The sequence below is a fragment of the Tursiops truncatus genome, chromosome X (assembly GCF_011762595.2).
Source record: "Tursiops truncatus isolate mTurTru1 chromosome X, mTurTru1.mat.Y, whole genome shotgun sequence".
In the NCBI taxonomy this organism is placed as follows: Eukaryota; Metazoa; Chordata; class Mammalia; order Artiodactyla; family Delphinidae; genus Tursiops; species Tursiops truncatus.
The window spans coordinates 29,885,047-29,909,738 of NC_047055.1; the positions used below are offsets into that span (position 1 = coordinate 29,885,047).

The window sequence follows — 24,692 nt, forward strand, 5'->3', positions numbered from 1 at the left end:
TAGAATCCAGGAGACATATTGGTAACCATGGAAAAATCATAGGAAGCATGTGTAAAGCTTGATTTTTTAAAAAAAAAATCACTAGGGAAATTTTACTTTATTTCAGACTATGGTATAGATTTATTTATATAGCTTAAATGTAATACAGGTTAAGAAATATATATTTTTTTAAAAGTTAAAATAAAGAATAGTGACTTGTGTGAAGATACATAATTTCACTCAGTTACCAGAAGGTGGCACACCAGATTCTTCTTAAATACACAAAAGAAAGGAATAATATTAATAGGAATATAAAATAATCTGTATTTAAAGATACTTTAATGTATTTTTAAGCCAAAAATATATATAATTGTTATTTGCTTGGTGAGGTTTATTACTAAGATATGACAAATATGAATTTAACCCATTGTAGCTTTTTATGATTCAAAAATAATTTTTGTGTGTATAGTAAAAGTAGACTTTGAAATAGTATTGCTATTAAGGAGAAGCTGTTTTGAATTTATCATTTAAAACAAAAATACTTGCTACCTACCTTTTGCCTAGCAAGTCATTAGATGTAGAATAACATTCTGGATAAGGTTTCTGCCAAGGTCTTTTTAAAGATACTATTAGACTATGACTGATTTAGTTGTGACTTTAATAATGCAATAGTGCTTGTGAGATGACCCAGAAAAATACCAAATCTGTTTATTTTGAAGAAAAAGTTAGACAAAGGTAATGATTAGTAATGTTTACTTTCTCTAAGCTAATAGCAACATAAATGAAATAAATGTAAATAAATTGAATTTTGTGTCAGAGCTCCTCAAACACCTGCCAGCATACTTTAATGTTTTAAGCGTGTTGACAGCATATACTGCAGTGCTTCTGTAGTAGTCTCTATTTTTAAAACTGCATTCCTGAGGCAGTACCAGAAGTATGTCTGTTCATCGTTGCCTTTTGTATTAGCCCAAAGGAGTTAGGTATATGACAGAACTTCACAAAAACAAAATCTTCTCGTTAGGAAACAATACGTCTATTTATATGTTTTTATTAATTACAAGCAGTATGAAAATAAGAAAATGTAGTAAATGAACCTAGAAGAACATTAGCCATCTGTTCTCTGAAAGCTTGTGCCGTTTGCTTTCTGGTTTTTATGGCAAAACAGTATATCAGCAAAGAATTGAACTTTAGGCTTAAAAAGCTAGAAAATGACAAAGCATTCCAAGGCTGAGTATATATTTACTGGAAAAGTGTTTCCTTGTGTCCAGATTTGTCTAGTTTAGTCTTTTAGATCAGCTGCCAGTAAATGTTGTATTCAATGTCAATCTTTATTCCAGACTTTCTGAAACATTAAGAGAGTGTAGATAAAAACAAATAGAATCTTATGGTTTGCTAGTTAAGGTTTTTTTTTAAGTTAATTCACATATTTTTAAATTGTTCTGTTCAGGATTTATAAATATGGTTTATTAATTTATAGCTAAAATATTTGCAGAGTATGCTTTGAAAATTTTGAACTGCATACAGTAAAGCCACAATTAACCAGATTTTTTTTTTTTTTTGCACTCCACTTTCAGGAGACGGAGGCAATTATCTTTAAAACAAGCCGATTTCAAGGATATATTCAAAAAATCAACTTCAGGGTATGTCTAAGGGTCTGCATTTTCTTCTACCTTTTTGTCAATGAGAATTTATTTTCATAAAAAAGACCCTGAGGTACTAGAAGCCATTCAGTCATCAAAGAAACTTTCAATAACGTCTAGGGTACTGTGTTTATTAAGACAAAAAAAGAAATTATTTCATCAAAGAAATACCACACATCATTGTATTGTGCTTTATATTTTCCAATGTGCTTTCACAAACACAAGTTCAGTTGGTTCTCATCACACTGCTGTGAGTCTGGCATCTTCCCTGTTTTACGGAGGATAACACGAGAGGTTACAAGTTTGTGGCAGAGCTACAAGCAGATCACACGTGCCCAGCTCTGTCCTCTTCGGCACCCTTCCTCATTGAAAAAGTTTAAAACAAGTCTTTAACTTCTACCCTGTATTGCACAATCAGTGTAACTCAGACTACCTCTGTTGCCTAATTGCTGTACTTCACAGTTTCCCACTTTGCATGTGTCTGTTTGTCCGCCTCCAAATCTGTCCGCCAGCTGGAGACCTTGCTTTCAGACTCTCCCAGACCTGGAAGGGTCTGGAGAGTGGGAGGGCAAGATAATAGCCATGGACAGTGGGGACAGACAACGATTGGTGAGCAGCCAATGCTGATACGCTGAGGAAGGCCAGGCACTGAGACAGAAAACAGAACCTCATTCTGACCGGGGTCATCCTGAGTGGGGGTGGGCCACCTTGACTTTTAAAGCAGGGTTTCTCCAAGTTGAGTAGACCGGGCATGCAAATCAGCTGGATTCCTTGTTTAACATACAGAGTACCGCTTCTCACTTCCAGACTTGTACATGTTCAGTATTCAGCCCAGATGATTCTTAAGCATGCTAAAGTTGGAGAGCTTCAAGGTGTGGGACGTTTTGGATGGACCTACAGTCTGTCATTCAGAGTGAAGTAAGTCCGAAAGAGAAAAATATCGTATATTAATGCATATATATGGAATCTAGAATTTAAAAAAAAAGGTTCTGAAGAACCTAGGGGCAGGACAGGAATAAAGACACAGACATAGAGAATGGACTTGAGAACACGGGGAGGGGGAAGGGTAAGCTGGGACGAAGTGAGAGAGTGGCGTGGACACATGTACACTACCAAATGTAAAATAGATACAGGGAGACGCAAGAGGGAGGGGATATGACGGATGTATGTATATGTATAGCTGATTCACTTTGTTATACAGCAGAAGCTGACACAACATTGTAAAGCAACTATACTCCAATAAAGACGTTTAAAAAAAAAAGGTATAGGACTTTTCTCTTGGTATTCATCGGAAGGTAAAGAAGAGCCCCTTTTCTCTTGGTAGCATCCAAGTTCCATGTCGAGGCCTGTGGGGGCGGGAGTCAGGCAGGGGTGAGGAATGACAGCTGTTGCTTGCACACCTTGCTATATCTCCGTTGGAGGCATATCACAATAGATGTTGTGCATTATGGTGATTGCGAGGTATTTTCAATAGGTTTGTGTTCGTTTTCGACTCGAGGAAGATAAAGAGCAGAAACATTGCCCCCAAAAGGTGAAAAACAAGTGACGTTTAATATTTTTAAGAGTGAACCTATCCCAGTTGTTTTCAATTTAATTTTTAATTTTTAAAAACACTAGGCTATCTAGGATTCTGGATGGTTAAGGCTTAACGGCAGCAATATATTTATGCTTACTCATGTTTCATATGTGAATACGCAGTCGGCCCGATTAGACTTTAAGGGATTTGTGGCTGGGGAACATGTGTTCTGTTGTATACTTGTAACATCTAGCAAAGTCATCACTTCTCGGTACTCACTGATGATTGAGCGAATTCAGCTCGCACGTCTTCTCTACAGGTTTTGGTCTTGGCATAGTGAGTGGATTGATTTTGGTGTTTGTGAAGTTCAAGGAGCCTATCTTACACTGTCAGGAACGGCTAATATACTACAGAGGCCTCAGTATAAACAAATGCATTTTAGTTGACAAATGCGAAAACGTGGTCCTAATTAATCAATTGGCTAATGCTTGTTCCCTGTTTAGAGTATCAGTTTAAGCTCCATCTTGCTGCTTCTTCACCCTTTTTGGAATACAAGTTATGTTGGTCTGTGCTTTACAGATCTGAATCTCAAAAACTGTTGATTCTGGAAATCCCTAAACACAAATGTTTTTGTTTACTGGCTGGACAGCATCAAACCAAGTGGCCAGACCCTGTAGTGGAAGACATAAAAATGCTCAACAGTGTCTCTGACTTAGGTCAAGCTGAATAAGGAATGAATGAATAAATATATGCTAGCTAAAGATGTATTTTACTCAAGTGTTGTATACCTTCAGAATTCCATGAGAAATAACTGATTATTGAAAACATATATTTGATTTTGAAGACGTGAAGTGGTTCTGAACTACTGGTTGAAGTAGACAGACTTAGGAAGGCAGTCAGGAACCCCAAATTTAAATTGCATCTAGCTAAAACCTAGGGTCAGCCTAGAAGATGAATTCTGTTTTTCATTCCCTCATGTCAGAATCGCATTTACTTTACTTAGTAGTACAACATGAGATAAAGGAAAAGAAAGGATTTCCCCCACTGGACAACCATTGCATCCAAGTAATGAAGTTAGACATAAATCTAAAACAATGCTGTTGTTAGTTTGTAACACATGAACACTTTATATAACATGAGTTAATGATGTCTTCCATCATAGGATTTTCATAATTGCTAAATATGTTTTTGAGACATAGCAATTTTTAATTGCACACTAGCTTCTGTAATTTAGACTTGCTACCATATATTTGGCATCTTGCAGTATAAATGTTTCTATACCTCCCTCCCTGCCTTTCTTTTAAGAAAAAAGTCTTTAGGGAGTTCCCTGGTAGCCTAGTTGTTAGGATTCTGGGCTTTCACTGCCGTGGCCCAGGTTCAACCCTGGTCTGGAAACTGAGATCCCGCAAGCCACGCGACGCAGCCAAAAAAAAAAAAAAACTTTAGAATTTAAAATTACCCATGAGAAGAACTCTAAATTAGAGAATGAGAAGGTTCTCAAAATACTCATGAAAATAGAGGTATTGAACTGTTTGCTAAGTCTCTTTAATACCACCATAGTAGGCAGATATCGTAACTCTAAATTATACCTTTAAGGAAACTATTGGTCCCCATGTTATGGCAGTGGGTCACAAGGTTCAAGTTTGAAGTTGAGCCTTTTTTGGACTTTAAGATATTTAAAACAAGATTAAAGTAATTGCATATAAAGGGCCTTTTTCATGGAAAATTTAAGTAGTGTGGTATAATCTCAGTGAGTCATTAGGATTAGCTTTTCACGAAAGTGTTTGCTTCTGGTTAGCAAAATATTATTGTGATTACCCTAAGTATTTGTAACCAAGATTTACAAATACTCAGGGAGAAGAGGTGGAACGACTTAGGTAATCGCCTAGATCTCAGTTTTGCCTGTAACATTTATGGTGCGCATGTGAATGTTATAATAACTCTTTAGATAAAAGGATATAAATACGATTTTTTCAAGATAGTAGCATTATTTCATTAATTTTAATTGGGATATTGAGGAAAATGTCTTATTCTAAAGGTCTTTCAGCAACTCAGATTTTTGTAAAAAATGTAGGTATTACTGAAAGAATGTATAACATAGGAAATGTTGACTTTCTTTAACTGGCATGCTTTTGAGACTTAGGTATGTGATGTGCTTATTATTTTAAAAAGTTTTTCAACCATTATAGATAAACATTATTAGAAATGATTTACTCTTATCAACATAGTTCATAATTTACAAAAATTAAGATTGTAATATTGCTTATTACTTTGTCTTCATGCACAGTTTGTAGTGTTGCTTCTATAGTTGATGCCACAAAGCAGTGAAACTATTTGAAAAGCTTTATATGCATATAATTTTTAGTCAGTAGAGCCATATTCTTAACTTTTCTTTTGAGTAACACTGTACATTTTAAATAGATTTTTATTTTGATAAGTTTGCAGACTTATCAAACAAACACATCAGAAACTCTAACGATAGTTTGGCTATTTTATTTACCAAATGTAATTTAAGGAGATACTTAGGAAGTTGTTGAGAGACAACTAAACAGTTAAATTATTATTATTTGAGGTGAGAGCAGAGATTTTTCCTTAGAGCAATCCATCATCACTGTCAGTGACGCCTTTATTTTACTTAAGAAAGTATGTGTTCTGGGTGATTTTCTTCAACATATGCTTATTTTTAACAAGACAATGTGTATGTTTAATTTTTTTTCATTTTAAGGACTTTATAGCCTAAAATTATCAAATTAACAAATGGATATTCCTTTTACTTTGAACTCTGCTTTTAGTCATAGCAGAATCAATAACAGCATTTTTAAAACTTTTCAGGATATATCCTGGCTTCAGTACACAGTTCTTGTTTAACCACTACTCTGCTTATAAAAATCTCGCTTCCAATCTGCTCAACAAATACCTACTGAGTGCTTTCCCATGTGCCAGGAATAGTGATCAATTAGGAAGATAAAGATTCAGAGATTCCTTCTTGAAGGAGGAGCACGAGTTTGGGGAAGGCATCTCAGGCAGACAAAGAAGCAAAGCTGGAGCACGGGGGTGTCCTAACAGCAGGCCTCTTATTGGAGCCCTGGGTACATTATCCCTATTTGATGATCATAAACTGTCTCTGTAAATGGCTTTTTTCAACAATTTAAAAATGGTAATGCAAAATCATGTATATAGATAGTATGTATGTAAAAATCATTGATTTCCACCATTACCCCTCCCAATACACCCAAACAATTTGATTTGGGGTTTAAGGCTTTTTTTTTTTTTTTTTTTGGCGGTACACGGGCCTCTCACTGTTCTGGCCTCTCCCGCCGTGGAGCACAGGCCCCGGACGCGCAGGCTCAGCGGCCATGGCCCACGGGCCCAGCCGCTCCGCGGCACGTGGGATCCTCCCAGACCGGGGCACGAACCCGTGTCCCTTGCATCGGCAGGCGGACTCTCAACCACTGCGCCACCAGGGAAGCCCTAAGGCATTTTTTAATACACGGGAATACTTAAGAATTAATTTAGGTTATGCATGTCAAAGATGTATGAAGGCTTACTTGGGCATATGGATTTGGGAATCATGTGAACGAAGAACTCAAGGGTAGCCCCCCCCCCCCCAAAAAAAAGCCATAAAGAATATAGATACTGCAGAAAACGAAAAGAAGAAGGAAGGGCAAGGACTTCTGAATTTCCCATTCAGTGCAAATCATTTTTTCAGCGTAGTGAGGTTAAGGGTAGTCAGAATCTGTGGATCATTGGGTCCCCGACAGCTGGATCTCTCTTGTTGCCTGCTCAGTCCTTTCTACACCAGCTCCCATCTTAGCCTCATAAACTCATTCATCTGACCCCCAGTTATAAAAGGTGCTACATAAACATCAGGAACCACTACCATTCTGGCTTTCCATTCTCCCTCCAGCCAGTCCATTACCTTCCTCACCCTTACTTTTTTTCTCCTTTGTTCCCCTTACCTTATCAGCTTACTAGCTCCTCTTATTGCTGTTCTATACCTGACTCCCCCAAAGCAAACAAAGAAACAAACAAATGCTTAGTACCCATATTTTCCTTTGGAAATGTTAAAGATCAGAAGAGTATTTCCCTTCACATTACTTATGCCATCATGGCCTGAGGAATTCTCTGGGCCTACACACACACATGTGCGTATGTGCCTGCACAAGTGTGTTTTTCTACTTGTTTGTATTGTGAAGGAGATTGTGTACAGTAATCCAAGGCATAGTCATGGTTACAATAATCTATGTAAATTCTTTGTGGGACCGTAAGAGTCCACACAGTTCTGTTAAGGAAATTGATTTGTGAGAAGGTGCTTATAAAAGATGAAATAATGACTTTCCAAAGCAGCTGTCTTTGAGAAATGTCTAGGATTTTCCATTTTGATCTTAACAAGGCTACATATCAGAGTATCTAGTAAGAAATTTTTAATGTATTTGATATTCAATTTCCTAAAACAAATGAAAAGGAGACACACACACACCTAAGTATATATAGCCATTCGCGTGAACAGTTCTATTTCCTGTAATGAGGAACCCTGAATGTATTAAGAATTGTGCTCTGTTGTCTAGAAGTTACCTTTTTGTATGCTTTAAAGGGTTTAACAGTCCTACTTGGTTGCCATCCAAGTACTTTTACTGATTGGTAGAATATAAACAGAGCACACGATTTGGCATGATCTACAGTCTTGTCTGAGCAACAGGAATAACATGGATCTCCCAGATTAGTCTGAAGGGACATTGTCAGGACTCCAGAAGATTACACAGCGCCTGCTCATACAAACGATGGTTAATGCTATTATTCTTCAGTTGTACTTACCACGGGATTAAGCAAAACTTGCAAGAAAAAGGTAGGTTAGTTCTTAGGGAATATTGGGAAAATATGGAGAAAGGTCAGATATGTGACATATTAGTCAATTCATTTCACGAGATGGTGGTACTGGAGACAAACTGTAGCAGTCTGTAAGCAAATTAAACTTTCATATAAAGTTACTTAGAAACATTTACATTGAGAAAAAAATGAGGCTCTTGGCTATATATTTCACTTTTCTCTCATACTATGACGGGCTTGATTTTTACTCACCGTTTTCTCCCTGATCATTCTTAAACACCTTCTGGAATTAAGATTTTGGAAATGGTCTTTCTGCACACGTTTGTATTTTTGGTGTTCCTTTCCCATGTCTGTCTTTGAGTGTACATACAATTGGAGGAATAAATAACTCTTTGTAGTTCTTTTGAATACATTGAGACATTTGTAGAATGTGGTTCACTTCATATGGAAACAAACATCTTCTGGAACTGTCTCATTGAGAAGAAAGGACAGTAGGGATTCTAGAGCAGGAGTCCTAGACTAGGAGATGGAATTTGGTTTCTAGTTGCAGTTCTGCTACTAGCTAGTAGTGTGACAAGTTAACTTCTCTGGGCTTCAGTTTTTTCATCTATACAATGAGGGTACTGAGCAAGATGATTTGTAAAAGTTCTACAAACCTTCTCTTTCTACTTTGGGAACCAGGGAATTCTGTGTTGTAAGATTTGGCCAAGAATGACTTCTTTCATGGCCTTGGCCAAGTCCCAACATTGTTCTTTATTACATCTCTGAAATACGCATTCACAGGTATTTTTGAGTGATTGATGTTCATACAATGTTTTGAAGAGCTTTTGTGCATGTTGTCTTTCTATCCCATTTTAGGCAGTTGTCCATGATAGAAACCAAGTGTTCTGTAAATGAAATCAGTGTTTCCTGTGATGTGAACGAGGGCGTTTGACATTTCCCAGTCTAAATATTTTTTAAAATTAATGAATTAATTAACTTGTTTATTTTTGGCTGTGTTGGGTCTTCATTGCTGCACGTGGGCTTTCTCTAGTTGCGGCGAGCAGGGGCTACTACTCTTGGTTGCAGTGCGCAGGCTTCTCATTGTGGCGGCTTCTCTTGTTGCGGAGCATGGGCTCTAGGCGTGCAGGCTTCAGTAGTTGCAGCACGTGGGCTCAGTAGTTGTGGCTCGTGGGCTCTAGAGCACAGGCTCAGTAGTTGTGGCGCATGGGCTTAGTTGCTCTGCGACATGTGGGATCTTCCCGGACCAGGGCTCGAACCCGTGTCCCCTGCATCGGCAGGCGGATTCTTAACCACTGCGCCACCGGGAAGGTTCCCCCCAGTCTAAGTATTAAAGTAGTGGGACCACTGAGCTTGCATAAAATTATATTTAAAATATATATTTAATCATTTTCTTCCTTTCACTCTGTAGGTGAAAACATTTTTAGTTCTGGAATGTAATGGTAATTACACTCCGTAGTTGCTACTAGAGTCGCCATCAGGGTAGTAAAATCTGATTAATTTGGACTCTGCTAATTTGTAATTGGGGCGATTTTACCTGGCTGAAGTTTATTTCTAAACGACGTATGAGGAATGGTGTTGTTAAGCAATTTAATAGTGTAAAGTATATTTCATGGACTATATTTCTAGTTAAGGGAATTATTTTTAAAGCCTTTGGCGTATTGGTTGTTTGCTCATGAGAGAGAATTACAAATGACTTCTAGCAATTTATTAAATCAAAAGAAATGAATATAAATAAATGCTCATCATCAGATATAATGCTTTTCGGGTTTTGGGGTCTTTAAGAGTGTTTAGGATGGGTGGAAGAAAGCAGTCTTTCTTTTCACTTTGAACAAATATTACAACCGTTGGAGTGCTACAAAAACAGGTTCTGAACATTAAGTCTAAGAGCTGATTTGGTGGTATTGGTTGATTTCTTTGGAGCCGAACGAGATTAGACCAAGAATATGTTGGTTTTTTGAATCAGTTGATTGTTCGTAGTAGAATAATAACTTGAGAACCTTTGCAATAAAGTGATCTTCGCCTGTTTTGGGAGGTTACCCTCTTGGAAATTTGGAAAACTCTACATTCACCCTATTTCCCCCTCATAAATATTGAGTCGTCTTCACAGATAAAGACTCAAAACGCTTAACTACCTTGGTTTTACATAGGTTTGGGGGTCTTTGTTCTCAGAAGGAGAAGTTACATTTGCAATTGCTACTTTGTAATATTTTCATAAGCTGGAAAGTGATTGAAGTTTCTCTCTAAAATGGCTCCATATAGCTAATTTGTAGCTGTTTTATATTTTCAAATGTTTGAGAATGCTTCAGGACTTTGGAATGAGACATTCCAAACTTGCTTGATGAGTGTGTGGTGTGTGTGTGTGCGCACGCGTGCGCGCGTGTGTGTATTGTGTGTGTTTTCCTTCTTGGGGTTTCCAAGAAGTTACCACTGCCAATTGTACCTAGGACCTTTTTGCTCCTTACTATTAAGATTATTATACAAATCCTTCTAATGTAAGATATTGACTACAGTTTATTTGTATTAGTGGCACTTTTAAAAAACTTTTAAAATGTATTTTGGCCACTAAGATATTGATAAATATTCCTTCCTCTGATTCCTTTGAAGACTTCTGTGAGACAGTTTTTGGCGGGGGGGGGGGGGGGTACTGAAAAGAGTTGGAAATATCATTTAACCCTTTAAGTTGCTTGACTGAGTTTTTGTGCAGTGTTTTTGTGTCTGATCGATTGAATAAAAATTATTTGTGAGGTAGTGATGGCTGAGACCTATTTAGTATTTAATGAAGTTTATGCATTACTGGTCAATGTTTCAAAATAAGCTTTCTCTCCTTAGGTATGTATGCGTGAATGTATATACTATGTATACATATATGTTGGATTTCATAGGAAAATACATTGTTGAATATTGATGTGTTCTTGAAGGTACTTGTGATTACCTTAGGTGATTTCACGCTGTATTCTGGTATATGAAATTACGTATTTTGCAATTTTTGAAAGCAGTGTCTTTCTTACAGAAATAATTACCTGTGCTTTTTGAATACAAATGAGAAAGGCTCTTAGGGACTAAATCTCAATCTTTCAAAAACTGGGAATCGTTTGGAAAGAGCATATGAAAGCCAGCTACTTAAGTTGAAAGCACAAGCTTATTGTTTGAATATACACTTGAAAGTAAATATGAGCTTTTCATCACTGCGATGAGTTTTTAAAAAGGTAGCGGCTTTCATGTCAATGGCGGTCCTCCTTTATTAAGCTTGCATTTGATGAAGATGGGTAATTCGGTTTTTAGGTAGAAGGTGGAAGGACGCATTGAGGGTAGATATTTAGTGATGGCGACTTGCCTACATCAGAAATAAAATTCTTCAACCTGAAAATAAAGAGTTCAGCATAATACCGGTTTATCCTATTTTCACTTCTTTGAATTGTGTAGAAAGTGTGTGAGTTTGGTGCTTTAAACAGAAACTTGAAACACCCAGTCGCGTTCTGGGCATTTACAACGCTATTTTCTGGCAGTATTTTAAAACAATACAGATGAAGCCTCTATTTGCCGTTACTTTCATGAAATACGTCAACCTCCCTTTGACGGCAGCTTGAATTTTTGATCCTCCTTGTCAGTTACTAACCCCTAGAGGTTACCGGACCCGCCGCTGAGCTCTGGAATGGTCCCTGCTGGACACCTGCTTGGTGTCTCTCCTCTAGGCAATTTGTGAGCTGTTTGGGGGCGGGGGAGGCGTGAAGGAGGGTGAAGGGGAGGGAAAGGGGGAGAGAAGAAGGGGAGGGCAGCACTGAATTAGATTGTTGATAGCGTCCCTCCGAGGACTGCTATTAAGAGCACGCTATTCTGTACTTCTCTGCTGCAGAAGACAGAGTGATATTCGTGTTAGCACACAGCATGTTGTAAATGTATGAGATTTTTGCTCTTCCTGGCTTGGAAATAAGAATAGGGAAAAGAGAGCAACTTGAATCAGAAGCTACTAGAAGAGCGTGCAGAGTTCTGCAGCAGTTTATATTTGTTCTTACATTTTGCCTTCTTCTAACTGGAAAACAGAGAGACTGGCATTTTTTTTAAACGGGCTCTTCCCATAATGGCATTCTTGTATTGTGTGGCCAGAGCTTGCACAGGAGGAAAGCAGGCTGCCGAATTTAGTCACTGATCTCTATTAGCTGTGGCCTAAGGCTATGCTGAGGTTTATATCCCATTTGTATTGTTGCAGCTCAAAAGAAGAATGTTCAGAGGATGACAAGTGTATTCTGAGTAGGTATGTTGTTTCATTTTCATATGAAACCCGTCTGTTTTTTTTTTTTCCTGCTACTATTGGTCAGAAATCAGGTTAATAGGTGCAGAATATAGTGCAGTGCTGCAGTATCCCTGTTAAGGTAGAACAATGGTAATGCAAGCTTAAAATAATACCAAAAAAAAAAAGAACCACCCCAAACCCTAGCCGCTTTTATCAAATAAAGCTGCATTGTGTGGTATGCACAGTGCAGTCTTTTCAAAAAAATTATACTGCAGTCAACGCTTTCCTAACGAGGTGGCACTATTGTTGAGTTCGAACGATAGAATCATCATTTGCTTTAGGGGACAGGAGGATTTAAAGGAGGTACCTTGCAGCCCTATTTTACAGATTGGAAGCATCGGTTTAAGGGCACTGGCAGAATCGTTTGCTTGTTCTCCGCGGCAGCCACTGCTGTGTCAGTACAGTGTGGAATGGAAGTCATAGTTGGTAGTCTGTTATGGAAACGCTGTTTACTGTTATTGTAGTACCGTGGTGACAACATGCCATTGAAATGGAAAACGAGCTCTCCTGCTATCTGGAAATTCCCAGTTCCTGTGCTTAAAACATCCAGGTCAACTCCACTTTCTCCAGCATACATGTAAGTGAGAGAAAATAGGATATTAAAGTGGGATTTCATTCATGAATCAACCTTGTGACAAAAGGGGGTAGAAAATCCCAAACAGCAACATCCAAAACCCCACAAGATTAAAAACCTCAAGCTTGCTTACATTTAAATATATTGGCATGCCCACATTTCACCATTGTTTTGGTTTTCTAGGAGTTTATGTTTCTTTTCATTTAAAGTGCCTAATGGTAATGTAATTACTAAGATGAAAGTCTAAAGGTATATCTAAGGAATTGCATAAGGATAAACTTTTACATTGGTTGGATGTTTTGAATTTTTGTGTATCTGAAATACTTAAGATGACTTCTTTTGTGTAATGGCACAAAAACTGCTTATGATTGATGTTGATGTGTTAAATATGGAAATGCTTTCTATAATTTTTTGATGAATTTGAAACATTCAGAGTTAACACATTGATCAGAAAATGAGTCTTTTATTGAGGACTTGATACTTGAGTTCTGTATGAACATTAATAAGTTTGATATTATATCTTTCTCAGTTTTATAATTCGAGTTCTGAAGTATAAGTTTGAATTTGTGCAAATTATAGTTCTATGAGTAGTTATTTATATACATGGAGTTGAAAAGTGTATTATACAAATATCTATTTTAGAAATTTATTTTAAGTAGATATGTACTGAAATATATTGGGATGTCTTTCTAGAATTTTTGAAAATCTTATTTTTTAAATTTGCAAAGTGTTGCTTTAAAAACAAAATCTTGGAGATATAATAAAATATTCTTTTAAAGTATTGTCTGTGATCTTTTTTTAGTAGAGGAAGGAGTGAGGGAAAGCTGGACTTTTTTTTTTATTAAATAATTGTACGAGAAAAGCTTTTGAGTGAAAGTCTGTCTTAACTGTAAGTGTTCCCTTTAAAATATTTTTCAGTAGGACAGATGTGGAAAATTCTTCCCGCTTTAGGTCCATTGTGTGTTTAGAAATCTGGTGAGTTGCCATTTTATTACTTAGTTTTTGTTTTATATGAGGTTCAGATGCACAGTGGTATCTCTCTGGTTCTTTGAAAGGCTTTCAGCTGCTGAGGAAGTGTGCTTGTGCTCTCAGTCCAAAAGAAGCAATTCCCGGGAAAGCGAGGAAAAATGAGGACATTTCAGAGTTGAATCCTGTCATCATTTCATTTTCAGATTATTTTTTCTATTCCTTCTTAGAGATGCTTCAGGTTATTTTATCTGGGTGTTAAACTCTGTTTCCTATAAAGTTAAAATTTTAAGTTATATTTGTAAAAGAAAAAAGAAAAAAATCAGCTCTGTTTGTTTCTCAAAAGCTGCATTTGTCAAAAGTGCAAATTAATGGAGGTGACAAGTTAATGGAGCTCCTTCAAATAATTCGAGAAAATGAGATGTGCCTGTTGACTTTATATATCTTAGCTGGTGAGAAATGACCAAAGATTTACCAAAAGCAACTTCATCATCAAAACAAAACATACACACCCCAAGCTAAAATCAATAGGTTACAATTAATAATGGTTACTAATGATTCTAGTATTCCTACTGCATTTTACTGTCCAAAAGATCCAATTTGTAGCCCCTGTTGCAGCTGATTTGCTAATTTTTAGAGATGATTAAAAAATACTTACATTTTTAAAATCCATACTAGCCACAAGCTCAGATACAGCTTAATACAACATCTTTAATGAACCACTTTCTTTCTTTTAAGTCCTCACCTCTTTGACCTGGTGATATGAGTGAATTGATTTAGATGAGAGAAGCCAGAAAATGTCATAGATCTTGCACGTTGGCCTTGAGTGTTGGTAGTACACATATGTAGAATGGAAAAGTATATTTGAGGAGCTGGTGTTAGTCTGGACTATTTTGACATTGTGACGGTCTGTATTGTTAAATTGGCCTTAACTTATTTTTTTAATAAATAAATTAATATGAGGTTTAAAATATTATGTAAACATACACAGAGAATATATGTTAAATATAGGAAAAGAAGACTAGCTTGGGGAGTTTAAATCAAGTTTTAAATAAATTGTTTCGTTTTTGACTGATTTAGAGTTCATTGCCTTGCTGGGCCAGAAATAAAAATACCACGTTTAACATGTTGTTCTCATCAGTGCTTCCTTATATTCCATAGCACTTCTACACACAGATGATATTTAAGTTGAGCATATTTTTCACTCAAAAACTGTAAAGAGCAAGTTAGAATCCTGGGTCAAGTAACATCATGTTTGCTCTCATGGTCGGTTGGGTTGGCAAACATAGATTAGATGGCTACTTGTGTCTTTTGGGTCTAAAGTCTTTGCATTGAAATGGAGCAGTTAAACTCTGACTCTCTGATAGATTGTGATATTTTAGGATTTACCTGTAAAATTACGTATAAACATTAAAAATACTATCTTGAATATAGAATTCTTCCCAGTTAATATAAGCATCTTTTGGTATATTTGCTCGTATTGGTTTGTAATGTTTTATCGTTATTTACTGTGATTTGTCGAATACATATTACATGATTTTCATTGATGACTTGGGTGCTTTTTCAAAGACTGAAATTTCAATATAAAATATTTTTGCTTGTAGTAAAAACGTATTGTAGTAATGGAGCAAATATGGAGAAAGATAAAGGTTCCTTATGGTTTCTTTCTAAACTCAATGTAGGTGCTGCTGGCTAGAACTCTTCCATTGATGCTGGTGATATAGGGCAGTGCTGCTATCCACTAGTGAAAGCTAGAATAGAGAATGTTTTACTTATTGCAAACATTGAACAGAAAAGCTTGTTTTTCCTTGTGGATTTAAAGTCCAAGTTGGCTTGCTTTCTGCTTGTTTAGAACCTGAACGTGAGTTAAAACCTTTCCATATTTTCAAGACTTATTGATGATAAAGACAATGTTTATGATAATATTAAGGAAAATAGTTTCTTATATAGCATAAAGTGCTTTTCAAATTGTGTTAAAATATGATTTGGGAAGAGTGGAGTATCATAAAGACAAAAGATTTGGGAAAATAATCCTTTGGCCTCCACATAGCTTGATTACCAAATATTATTTAGTCTCTATTAGGTAGAGTCTCCCTTCAGCTTCAGTTTTGAACACTTGCAAGGGTGGTGTGCCATCCATGTGGAATTCTGAAGGGACTGTCTTGATCAAAATCTGACTGATGTGTTTGTGTTACACTCTGTTCAGCAGAAGGTTGAAGTTCAACCTTAGCCTGAAGGAGTATCTCCTGGTCAGCGTAAGCTAAATTAGTAGACTCTGCTCCTGACAGGTGTGAACCATGTAAATTAACCTGTCAATTTGCCTAAATTAATAAAGCTGAAAGGGCAGTCACTTCTAAGCGGTTTTCTGGTGTTTTGGTATTCATTGTTTTCAGGCAGCAAATGATTCCTTCAGGCTGATGTTATAGGGTTAATGTATTGTTAGATTCCAAGGACACACTGAAATAGAACAGAATTAGCATTAGCTATCTTTTATCTTTCTTCACAAGCAGTTAAGTCTCGCTAATAATGGTGTGGCCACAAGGAGGAAGACAATAGGTAAGAATTAACCAGCACAATGTAACAGTGAATCATAGCAAGCCAGACAATGGGTGTAGAATGAGTGTTAGTGAATTAGACTTGTCCTCTCTTAGCCGATACACTTGTATTCAGTTAGCATCCTGTTTACAACTATTTTGTTTACTATGTAAAATATATTTTAGAGTAAGTGCCAATAGCACTGACTTTTATAGAAATCATTTTCTATCATTTTATCATTGAGATTCAGTATCTAGATTTCCCTAGAAAAACTGGTGCTTTATTTAATTGTCAATAATTTGTCTAGATTTAGTCATACTATATAAATATTCCTTGTTTGTGGGTGATTCAAAGGACAGTGAAAATTAAAACATGCACTTTCTAAATTTGACATGTTTTCTGTCCCCTAAGATTGTCTTTTTTCTAATTTAGTGAATAAAATACAACCTTGAAAATAAAATAAAACAAAACCTTAGGTATCCTTTTCATCTAGCAAAATACTTCCCAAATTGATATTCTCAAATTAGAAAAGAATATAATTAGTTAGATATTTTCACAATTAGTGTATACATAAACTTTTGTTTGTGTCTGCTTAATTTGTTTTTTTACTACATATGCTCAATCTAACAAAATTATGTGGAGAAATAACATAAATAACACAGAGCAATTTAGCGCTCATCTGTAACTCCTGTAGCATGTTTCTTGTGAATTTCCATCGTCTGAACTTGCAGAAGGGCTAGCTTAACACTTATTAATGGAAAATCATACAGATAAAAGTGACCTTCGATGTCATTTAGAGAATCCAAATCCCCTTTAAAGCAGGAATCCTTCCTGTGACAACTCTGAAAGATGCCGATGCACGTTCTCCTTGATCACTGTCAGTGACAAAGAGCTCACTACCTCCCCAAGCCAGCACCTTTCATTCGTGGACAGCTCTTCCATGCATTGAGCAAAATCAATTCCTCTTATCTTTCATCTCCTATTCCTAGTGTGGCCTTCTGGAGCTATGGAGAAAAATATTATTTCCTCCATAACGTACAAGCCTGGAAATCTTCTTTCTTTAACCATTACTCATGTGACATGTTTTCCACACTCTTCACTCTGCTGGTTGTGCCTCACCCAGATAGTTTTTTTGTGTTAAACTTTATACAAGATACTACATCTGAATGAGATGCTCCCCACATGGTCCGACTAGAAGAGACCTCTCTCCTTTCATACAGGCGTTTTGCTTATCTTAAAGAGCCTGCAATTATATTATTTTTTAATCATAGCATTCATCCTGAACCACAGTGACTCAGAGTTTACAAACTTCTTTTCGGAGGTTTACGACTAGATTTCTTGTTCCTCCTAGTCAGCGTTTATTCTCTTGGCTACTTCAAATCTTCGAGTCTGAGGAATTCTGGCATGTGCAAATGAAATTAAAATTTTGTTTTAAAGCCTATTGTATGTGTCTTTAAAAAGATCTCTTAAAACCATTGAATGTATCTGAGGAATATTGCACACAAGAAACTTACAAGACAGAAAGCTAGTATTTCGGATGCTTTCAGCAATTTCCAAGAATTTTACTTGTCGAAAATTTATCTAGATTCGTTGTTTTTTTATGCCTAAATGAGTGTTACTTCCAAGTACCCCTCAAAACATTTCCCCAGAGGGAAGAGAGACGGAAATGCAAATCTTTCACCGTCGCGGGAAGTCTGGAGTTACTAAGAACTCTGAGGATTCCAGACATTCTGCTTGAAATTTAGAATATTTAGATGAGACCTAAATAGGGCCAAGTTAGGGGGAGGGAAAAGAAAGAAGGAAGAGATAGGCAAGTATCTGTATTAATGACTGTATTACTTGTAGAGTCAAGAATTATAAGCGCTGTGCATGCCGATATTTTAAATGGAAATAGCAGCCACAGTGTATTGCTTTATCTCCTCAAGGCCAAGAAAGAGGTGGTATAAACGTGAGATTCTTAGGGCATCAGTACACAAAGAAGTTACTGAGCAATCCACTTTTGAAAGAGCTCAGTTCTTTTTCAGTCACCTTGTATATTGAGTTTATAATATTCAGAAGTTACTGCCTGTTATGCGCCAGGCATAACTCTGCTGGGTATTATGGATATAGTCCTTGCAGCTATTCAAAATGACTAGACTTTATCTTCTAGCCTATCTTTCTTTATAAACAATTAAATTGCTTGATTTATTTTGCTCCTGTGAAAATGCTAAACCAAGACAACCAGTTTAAATAACATTCTTGTTTACTGTGCTTGCATTATTGATAATGGATTTAATGGCAATAAAACTACTACAGAGGAGAAATGTATCTGGGCTCACTGAGGAGATATGAATTGGATATAGATACCAGATCTTAAAGTGCATATTCCTATTGTGATGATCATTTCGCAATGTATACAAATATCAAATCATTGTGTTGTACACCTGAAACTAATACAATGTATGTCAGTTATACTTCAATATTTAAACAAAGAAAAAAAAGAGAAAGTACATATTCCATAAGATGGAAAATGATGCAATTTACATTTAAACTTGATAGTCACTTTTTTTTTTTTTTTTTTTTGTGGTACGCGGGCCTCTCACTGTTGTGGCCTCCTCTCCCGTTGCAGAGCACAGGCTCCGGACGCACAGGCTCAGCGGCCATGGCTCACGGGCCCAGCCGCTCTGCGGCATGTGGGATCTTCCGGGACCGGGGCACGAACCCACGTCCCCTGCATCGGCAGGCGGACTCTCAACCACTGCGCCACCAGGGAAGCCCGATAGTCACTTTTTTAAACAAGAAAAATGGAGTGCCATTCTTTAAGTTGGACAGGGCTTAGGTACTTTATAGCACACAAGTGTATATATTTTTACCTTACAAGCATCAACAGTTTGATCCCAGACTATATGATGTAATCTTAGAGAAAAATAAAATTATATTATGTTTCCAATTATAGTAAAATATTTTCACTGGCATGACTTACTATGATGAGGGTATATGTTGTTTTTAACCCAATTTTGCGACATTTATGGTATGGTAAGACAGGAGCATGCCCAACTCGTTGGACAATTCTTATGATATGGTTCAGTGGAGAAATGAAATAACATGTTTCCATAAGAAAAATGTAATTAAAAACAACTTTCAGAATTCTTGAATCTAGCCTATACAACAGATATTGTAAATTTCATGTGAAACATATTTATTTGCAATTTTCAAAAATGTCCTGGTTTAACATAGTTAAATGTAATACAATTTATTGAGTGCTACTATAAAAGTGCAAACCACTGTGTGAAAACTTCCCCAATTTTGCTGTATGGGGAGACACTGCTTTGGGAAAGATTCCCGGTGTTCTCCTTACTTGTTGCAAGTAGTAATAAATCCTTCCCTCACTGGAAAAAAAAAAGTGCCAAGCACTTTGGAAGCTGCCTCCCAAACACTCTATAAGGGCAAGTCTTTTCCCTGTTTTACTCTAAGGGCACAGTGGTTCCGAGAAGTTAGTTAACTTGCTCAATGTTACACTTCAAGTAAGAGGTGAAGTGAAAATTCAAACGCAGTTCTGCTTGATTTCAATGATCTTGACTCCTCTAATGCCTTTTTCTTTTTATAGACTCTTGCTACTTTCATGCCATCTACTACTTAGGAAATATCTCACTAGAATTCGAAGAACAAAGGAGTATGACAGATGAGATAAACTTTTTTGAATTGGGTGGTGGTACAGGGAGAAGTTAGCTTTACTTTGTGGTACTGTCAAGTGGTGAAGTTGCAGGAAAATACTGGGGCAATTATCTTTACTTACTGATATGATACTGGGATTAACCTCATTGTTTCCTATTTCTTTCGAAGCACTATTCTACCTTCGTTGGCCAACCACCTTTTCTCTCCCCAGTAATTAGCTGCCATTGACTGGAGCAGATGTGCTCTGTTTATCACAGTCCTAGGGTACTAACCAGTCAGCATGTTTAGTACTTTCTTGTGGACATGATTGTCCCATTGCTTGATTGTGTGCAGGCGCTGAGAAAAATCTCCACGTATGAGTTTTCTATTGCTGCCATAACAAATTGCTGCAAACTGATGGCTTAAAACGTCACAAATTTGTTATGTTATAGTTTTTTAGGTCAGAAGTCTGGTATGGGTCTCACTGGGCTAAAATCACGGTGTTGGTGGAGCTCTGTTTGCTTCTGAGGCTCTAGGGGAGGCTGCATTTCCTTCTCGTTTGGATCATTGACAGAATTCAGTTCTTTGCAGTTGTAGAACCACCAAGGTCCTTATCTTCTTGCTGGCTGTAAGGCAACAGTTGATCTCAGCTTCTAGAGGCCACCAGCATTCCTTGGCTTCTGGCTCCCTTTCTCCATCTTCGGCGCCAGCAATGGCAGGAGTCTTTTTCACATCTCTCTCTCTCTGACCCACTCTTCTGCCTTTCTCTTCCACCTTTAAGGACTTAACGTGATTAGATTGGAAGGTGCAGGGGCTCGATTGAGTTTTTGATTTAAAAGCCTTGAATACTGTATTTTAAAACAGTGAGATTTTGAGAATGAAACATTGTGAGAATGATACATTAGAGAGGCAAGCTCATTTGAGTGTTCGTGGACAACTGGGTTAAACTAGTGCCTTTGCCATCGCTCTGTCCTTCCTCTCTCCCCCTCCTTTTCTCCCCCCCCCACTTGAAAGTCTCTCACTGAAGTTATTTCTACAAATTTTAAAAGACCTTTGCTCATTTACAGCTTGCCCTGTAACATCTTCTATTTTCACTCTTTGTTTTTCTGGTTTCAAAAATATAGTGCTTTTCACTGATCAGTGAGATCAGAACATATCTTAAAAAGAGCATAAGTATCTTATTCAGGATTCTTGGACTCTGAGAGCTGGGAGGAACCTTAGAAATCATTCTTTGTCATACCACTGTACCTTGAAAGAGAATGTGATATTTAAGTCTGGTCACTTTTCCTCCATCTGTGTACATTCACATCTGATGAGTTAACTCAGTCTTAATTTATATTTCCTTTTTATTATTTTATCCCATTTCATCAATTGTATTACAAATTAATGTTAAAAACCAGTTTACAACAAAAACTTCGACTAGATTTCTCTTTATACATGTGATCACGCCAGAGATTTTTCTCTTGTCCTACACTGAACTGTGTTCCTAATTAACTCACAGTTCGATCTACAAAATACTTTGAAATAGAGTTTTGAAAAGTATATGGATGTTTTAGGTTGTAAGTAGATTATCCAATAGATAATCCCTTAGCATCACTAAACTGAAGTGATTTTCATTCATTATGAGCACTTTCCCTCAAAGGATGTGCATATGTAATCATTTCTGAATGATTCACAGCTAAACAAAAGTTCATGAAACTGGAACCAAAATTTTCGTCTAAAGTAGACCAGTGACCTGGCTCATTAGCATATTTTTCATAAGCATATTGCTGAAGTATATAGATAGATGCAATTAGAGACTTTTCTTTCAAATGATGTGATCCACCATCATATGTTTGGCTTTCTTTCATATAATTATAATTGCAGATTTTATATATATATATATATATATTTTTTTTTTTTTTTTTTTTTTTTTGGCTGTGTTGGGTCTTCGTTGCTGCGTGCGGGCTTCTCATTGCAGTGGCTTCTCTTGTTGCGGAGCACGGGCTCTAGGCTCATGGGCTTCGGTAATTGTGGCTCACAGGCTCTAGAGCGCAGGCTCAGTAGTTGTGACTCACGGGCTTAGTTGCTCCGCGGCATATGGGATCTTCCCAGACCAGGGCTTGAGCCTGTGTCCCCTGCATTGGCAGGCGGATTCTTAACCACTGCGCCACCAGGGAAGCCCGCAGATTATAGTTTTGAATAGTGGATATTATTTGATTGCTGATGCAGCCTTGCAGATAGCCTGATCTGGGATGAATAGTCCTTTAAAATAAAATAGCAGTAAGGAAAGTCGATGTTATTTATTTATTTATTTTGGCACTTATATGCTAAATATGAACTGATACACTTCTGTACCAGGGAGCAAAGTTTGCAATTAGTTTAGTTACTGTGGTTTATATGAATTATGCAACATGGTATTTGTTAGTAGATGATGTTGAGAATTTACTATTATTTTTATATCACTTAGTCCTTTGGAAAGTAATTATTTCTTTCACTGTGATCTCTTTGCAAGCAAGTATCCCGCCTGCTCTTTTTACATATCTCCTAGTGCAGTGGCTGGCACATAGCAGGTGTTCAGATATTGAGTTGATGAATGAATTTTTAAAAATTTATTTATTTATTTATGGCTACACCGTGCAGCATGTGGGATCTTAGTTCCCCAACCAGGGATCGAACGCAGGCCCCCTGCTTTGGAAGTATGGAGTCTTAACCACTGGACCACTGGGGAAATCCCCAATGAATGAATCTAGAGAGAGTAGTTTTTAGGTCTGTAGCCTTGTGCAAATTATTTCACTCAAAGTGTGTTGCATTTCTTCATTTCATATATAGAGGAATCTAATAAATTACAGTCTTGTTAGAGAGTAAGTTACAGCTATCTTTCCTACGAAAAGAACTAATCCAAAATCCTGATTCTGTTCCTTGCTTTCCGATAAGTACCATGATGCTGACACAGACTGAAAGTAATTTTAATAGAAGCCATTTACCAGTGACCAGAAAACTTTAGTCATGGTTCATCAAATTGTAATTTGATAAAGAAAGTAAGATTATAATCTCTTCCAAGAGAGCAACTACTCTTAAAGTTAAGAGTTATTTGACTTATTTTCACATGTCCTTCACCATGAGGGGAAAACTATTTTAGACAAATTTCTGTTTTAAAACTAGTATGTTTGTACTTAATTGATAATGTGTTTTCTGTGTATAGTTTGAAAACAAGAATGGCTGACTAGGATAAAAGGAAATCTGAGTAGGGTTTAGGAAAAATAAATTTTAAATTAGTACTCAAATAAATGATCCACATTTACTTATGTTCTGAATCGTTTTATACTTAAAAAGGCTAAACCCGGGGCCACGGCAGTGAAAGCGTTGAGTCCTAACCACTGGACCACCAGGGAACTCCCAGCAGATATTCAATTTAAATTAAGTTTTCCTCCTATCAGAAATATTTTAAATAAATGCTTTTACACGTCGCTTGGTTAACAATAGGACAGAAAGGCATAGCAGTTACTAATGTATGAAAACAGCATATTCTAAAGCAAAACAATTGATAGTTTGTGAATAAATTTGGATTTTTATTTATTCTCAAATCATTAAATATGTATTTACTTTGAATTATTTGCCAGAATGTGCAACTAGTTAAGGAGGGCTAGTCCAAGGAGCTTTGAATGCAAGAGCGTAGGCTATGGCTTTTGTTCAGCAAGCAGAGAGGAGTGATTGAATACTGCTCTTGGAAAACTGTCTCCACTAGTGAAGGGGCTTCTAGTGTGTGGAAACCTTTCCTCCTTCACAGCTCCCTCCCAGAGGTGCAGGTCCCGTCCCTATCCTTTTGTCTCTGTTTATTCTTTTTTCTTTTGCCCTACCCAGGTACGTGGGGGGGGGTTTCTTGCCTTTTGGGAGGTCTGAGGTCTTCTGCCAGCGTTCAGTAGGTGTTCTGTAGGAGTTGTTCCACACGTAGATGTATTTTGATGTGTTTGTGGGGAGGAAGGTGATCTCCACGTCTCCCTCCTCCGCTTTTTTTTTTTTTTTTTTTTTTTGCGGTACGCGGGCCTCTCACTGTTGTGGCCTCTCCCGCTGCAGAGCACAGGCTCCGGACGTGCAGGCTCAGCGGCCATGGCTCACGGGCCCAGCCGCTCCGCGGCATGTGGGATCTTCCCAGACCGGGGCACGAACCCGTGTCCCCTGCATCGGCAGGCGGACTCTCAACCACTGCGCCACCAGGGAAGCCCTCCTCCGCTATCCTGAAGGTCCCCCCGGTCCTCCACCCCACCCCACCCCACCCCGTCTCCCCCCGCCCCGCCCCCGCCAAAACTATAAATACAATCACAGTATGTGAAGATGCTATACTGTAACAAATATGTAAGTTATGTTACTAACCAAATCCAAGGAAGAGGTAATAGATACCCAAAGTGTGGTAGGGGCAGTGAGAGTGGAGAGGGGGTGAAAGACGCATACTAGAGAGATACTTAGTAGTACTTTGTCAGTTGCCTGGGCATAGGAGAGGGGGGAGAACTAGGGGTCTAAGATGACTGAAATATTTTGATGATAACAACTTTATTTTAGAATCCAGAATATCCTATCTATGTCTCTCTTGAATGCGTGACATCTAGATACATTTGAGATTCCTGAACTTCCTTCTGACTGACCAAGCTTCCAGGAATAATCATTAAGAACTATGTAGTCAAATTCATTTCCCTTGAGGGTACCTTTAAATAAGCCAGTTTTCTCCTTAAAGCATGATCTAGAAAAAGA

The 24,692-nt window shown here is 37.4% G+C and overlaps 1 protein-coding gene across 3 annotated transcripts in view; it reads left to right on the top strand.

The window, feature by feature from the left end:
• The window catches only part of KLHL13 (kelch like family member 13), a 185,771-nt gene that overhangs the window by 112,645 nt on the left and 48,434 nt on the right, over positions 1–24,692 (top strand). The window contains exon 4 of one of the 3 annotated variants that reach the window (XM_073798808.1): positions 1,554–1,619. The exons of 1 other annotated variant lie outside the window; for it this stretch is intronic. In XM_073798808.1, the coding sequence (XP_073654909.1) occupies positions 1,554–1,619 (66 nt within the window). Of the gene's footprint in view, positions 1–1,553; positions 1,620–11,885; positions 12,218–24,692 lie in introns of those variants that run through there. One more of the 3 variants, XM_073798809.1, reaches the window with a different exon arrangement.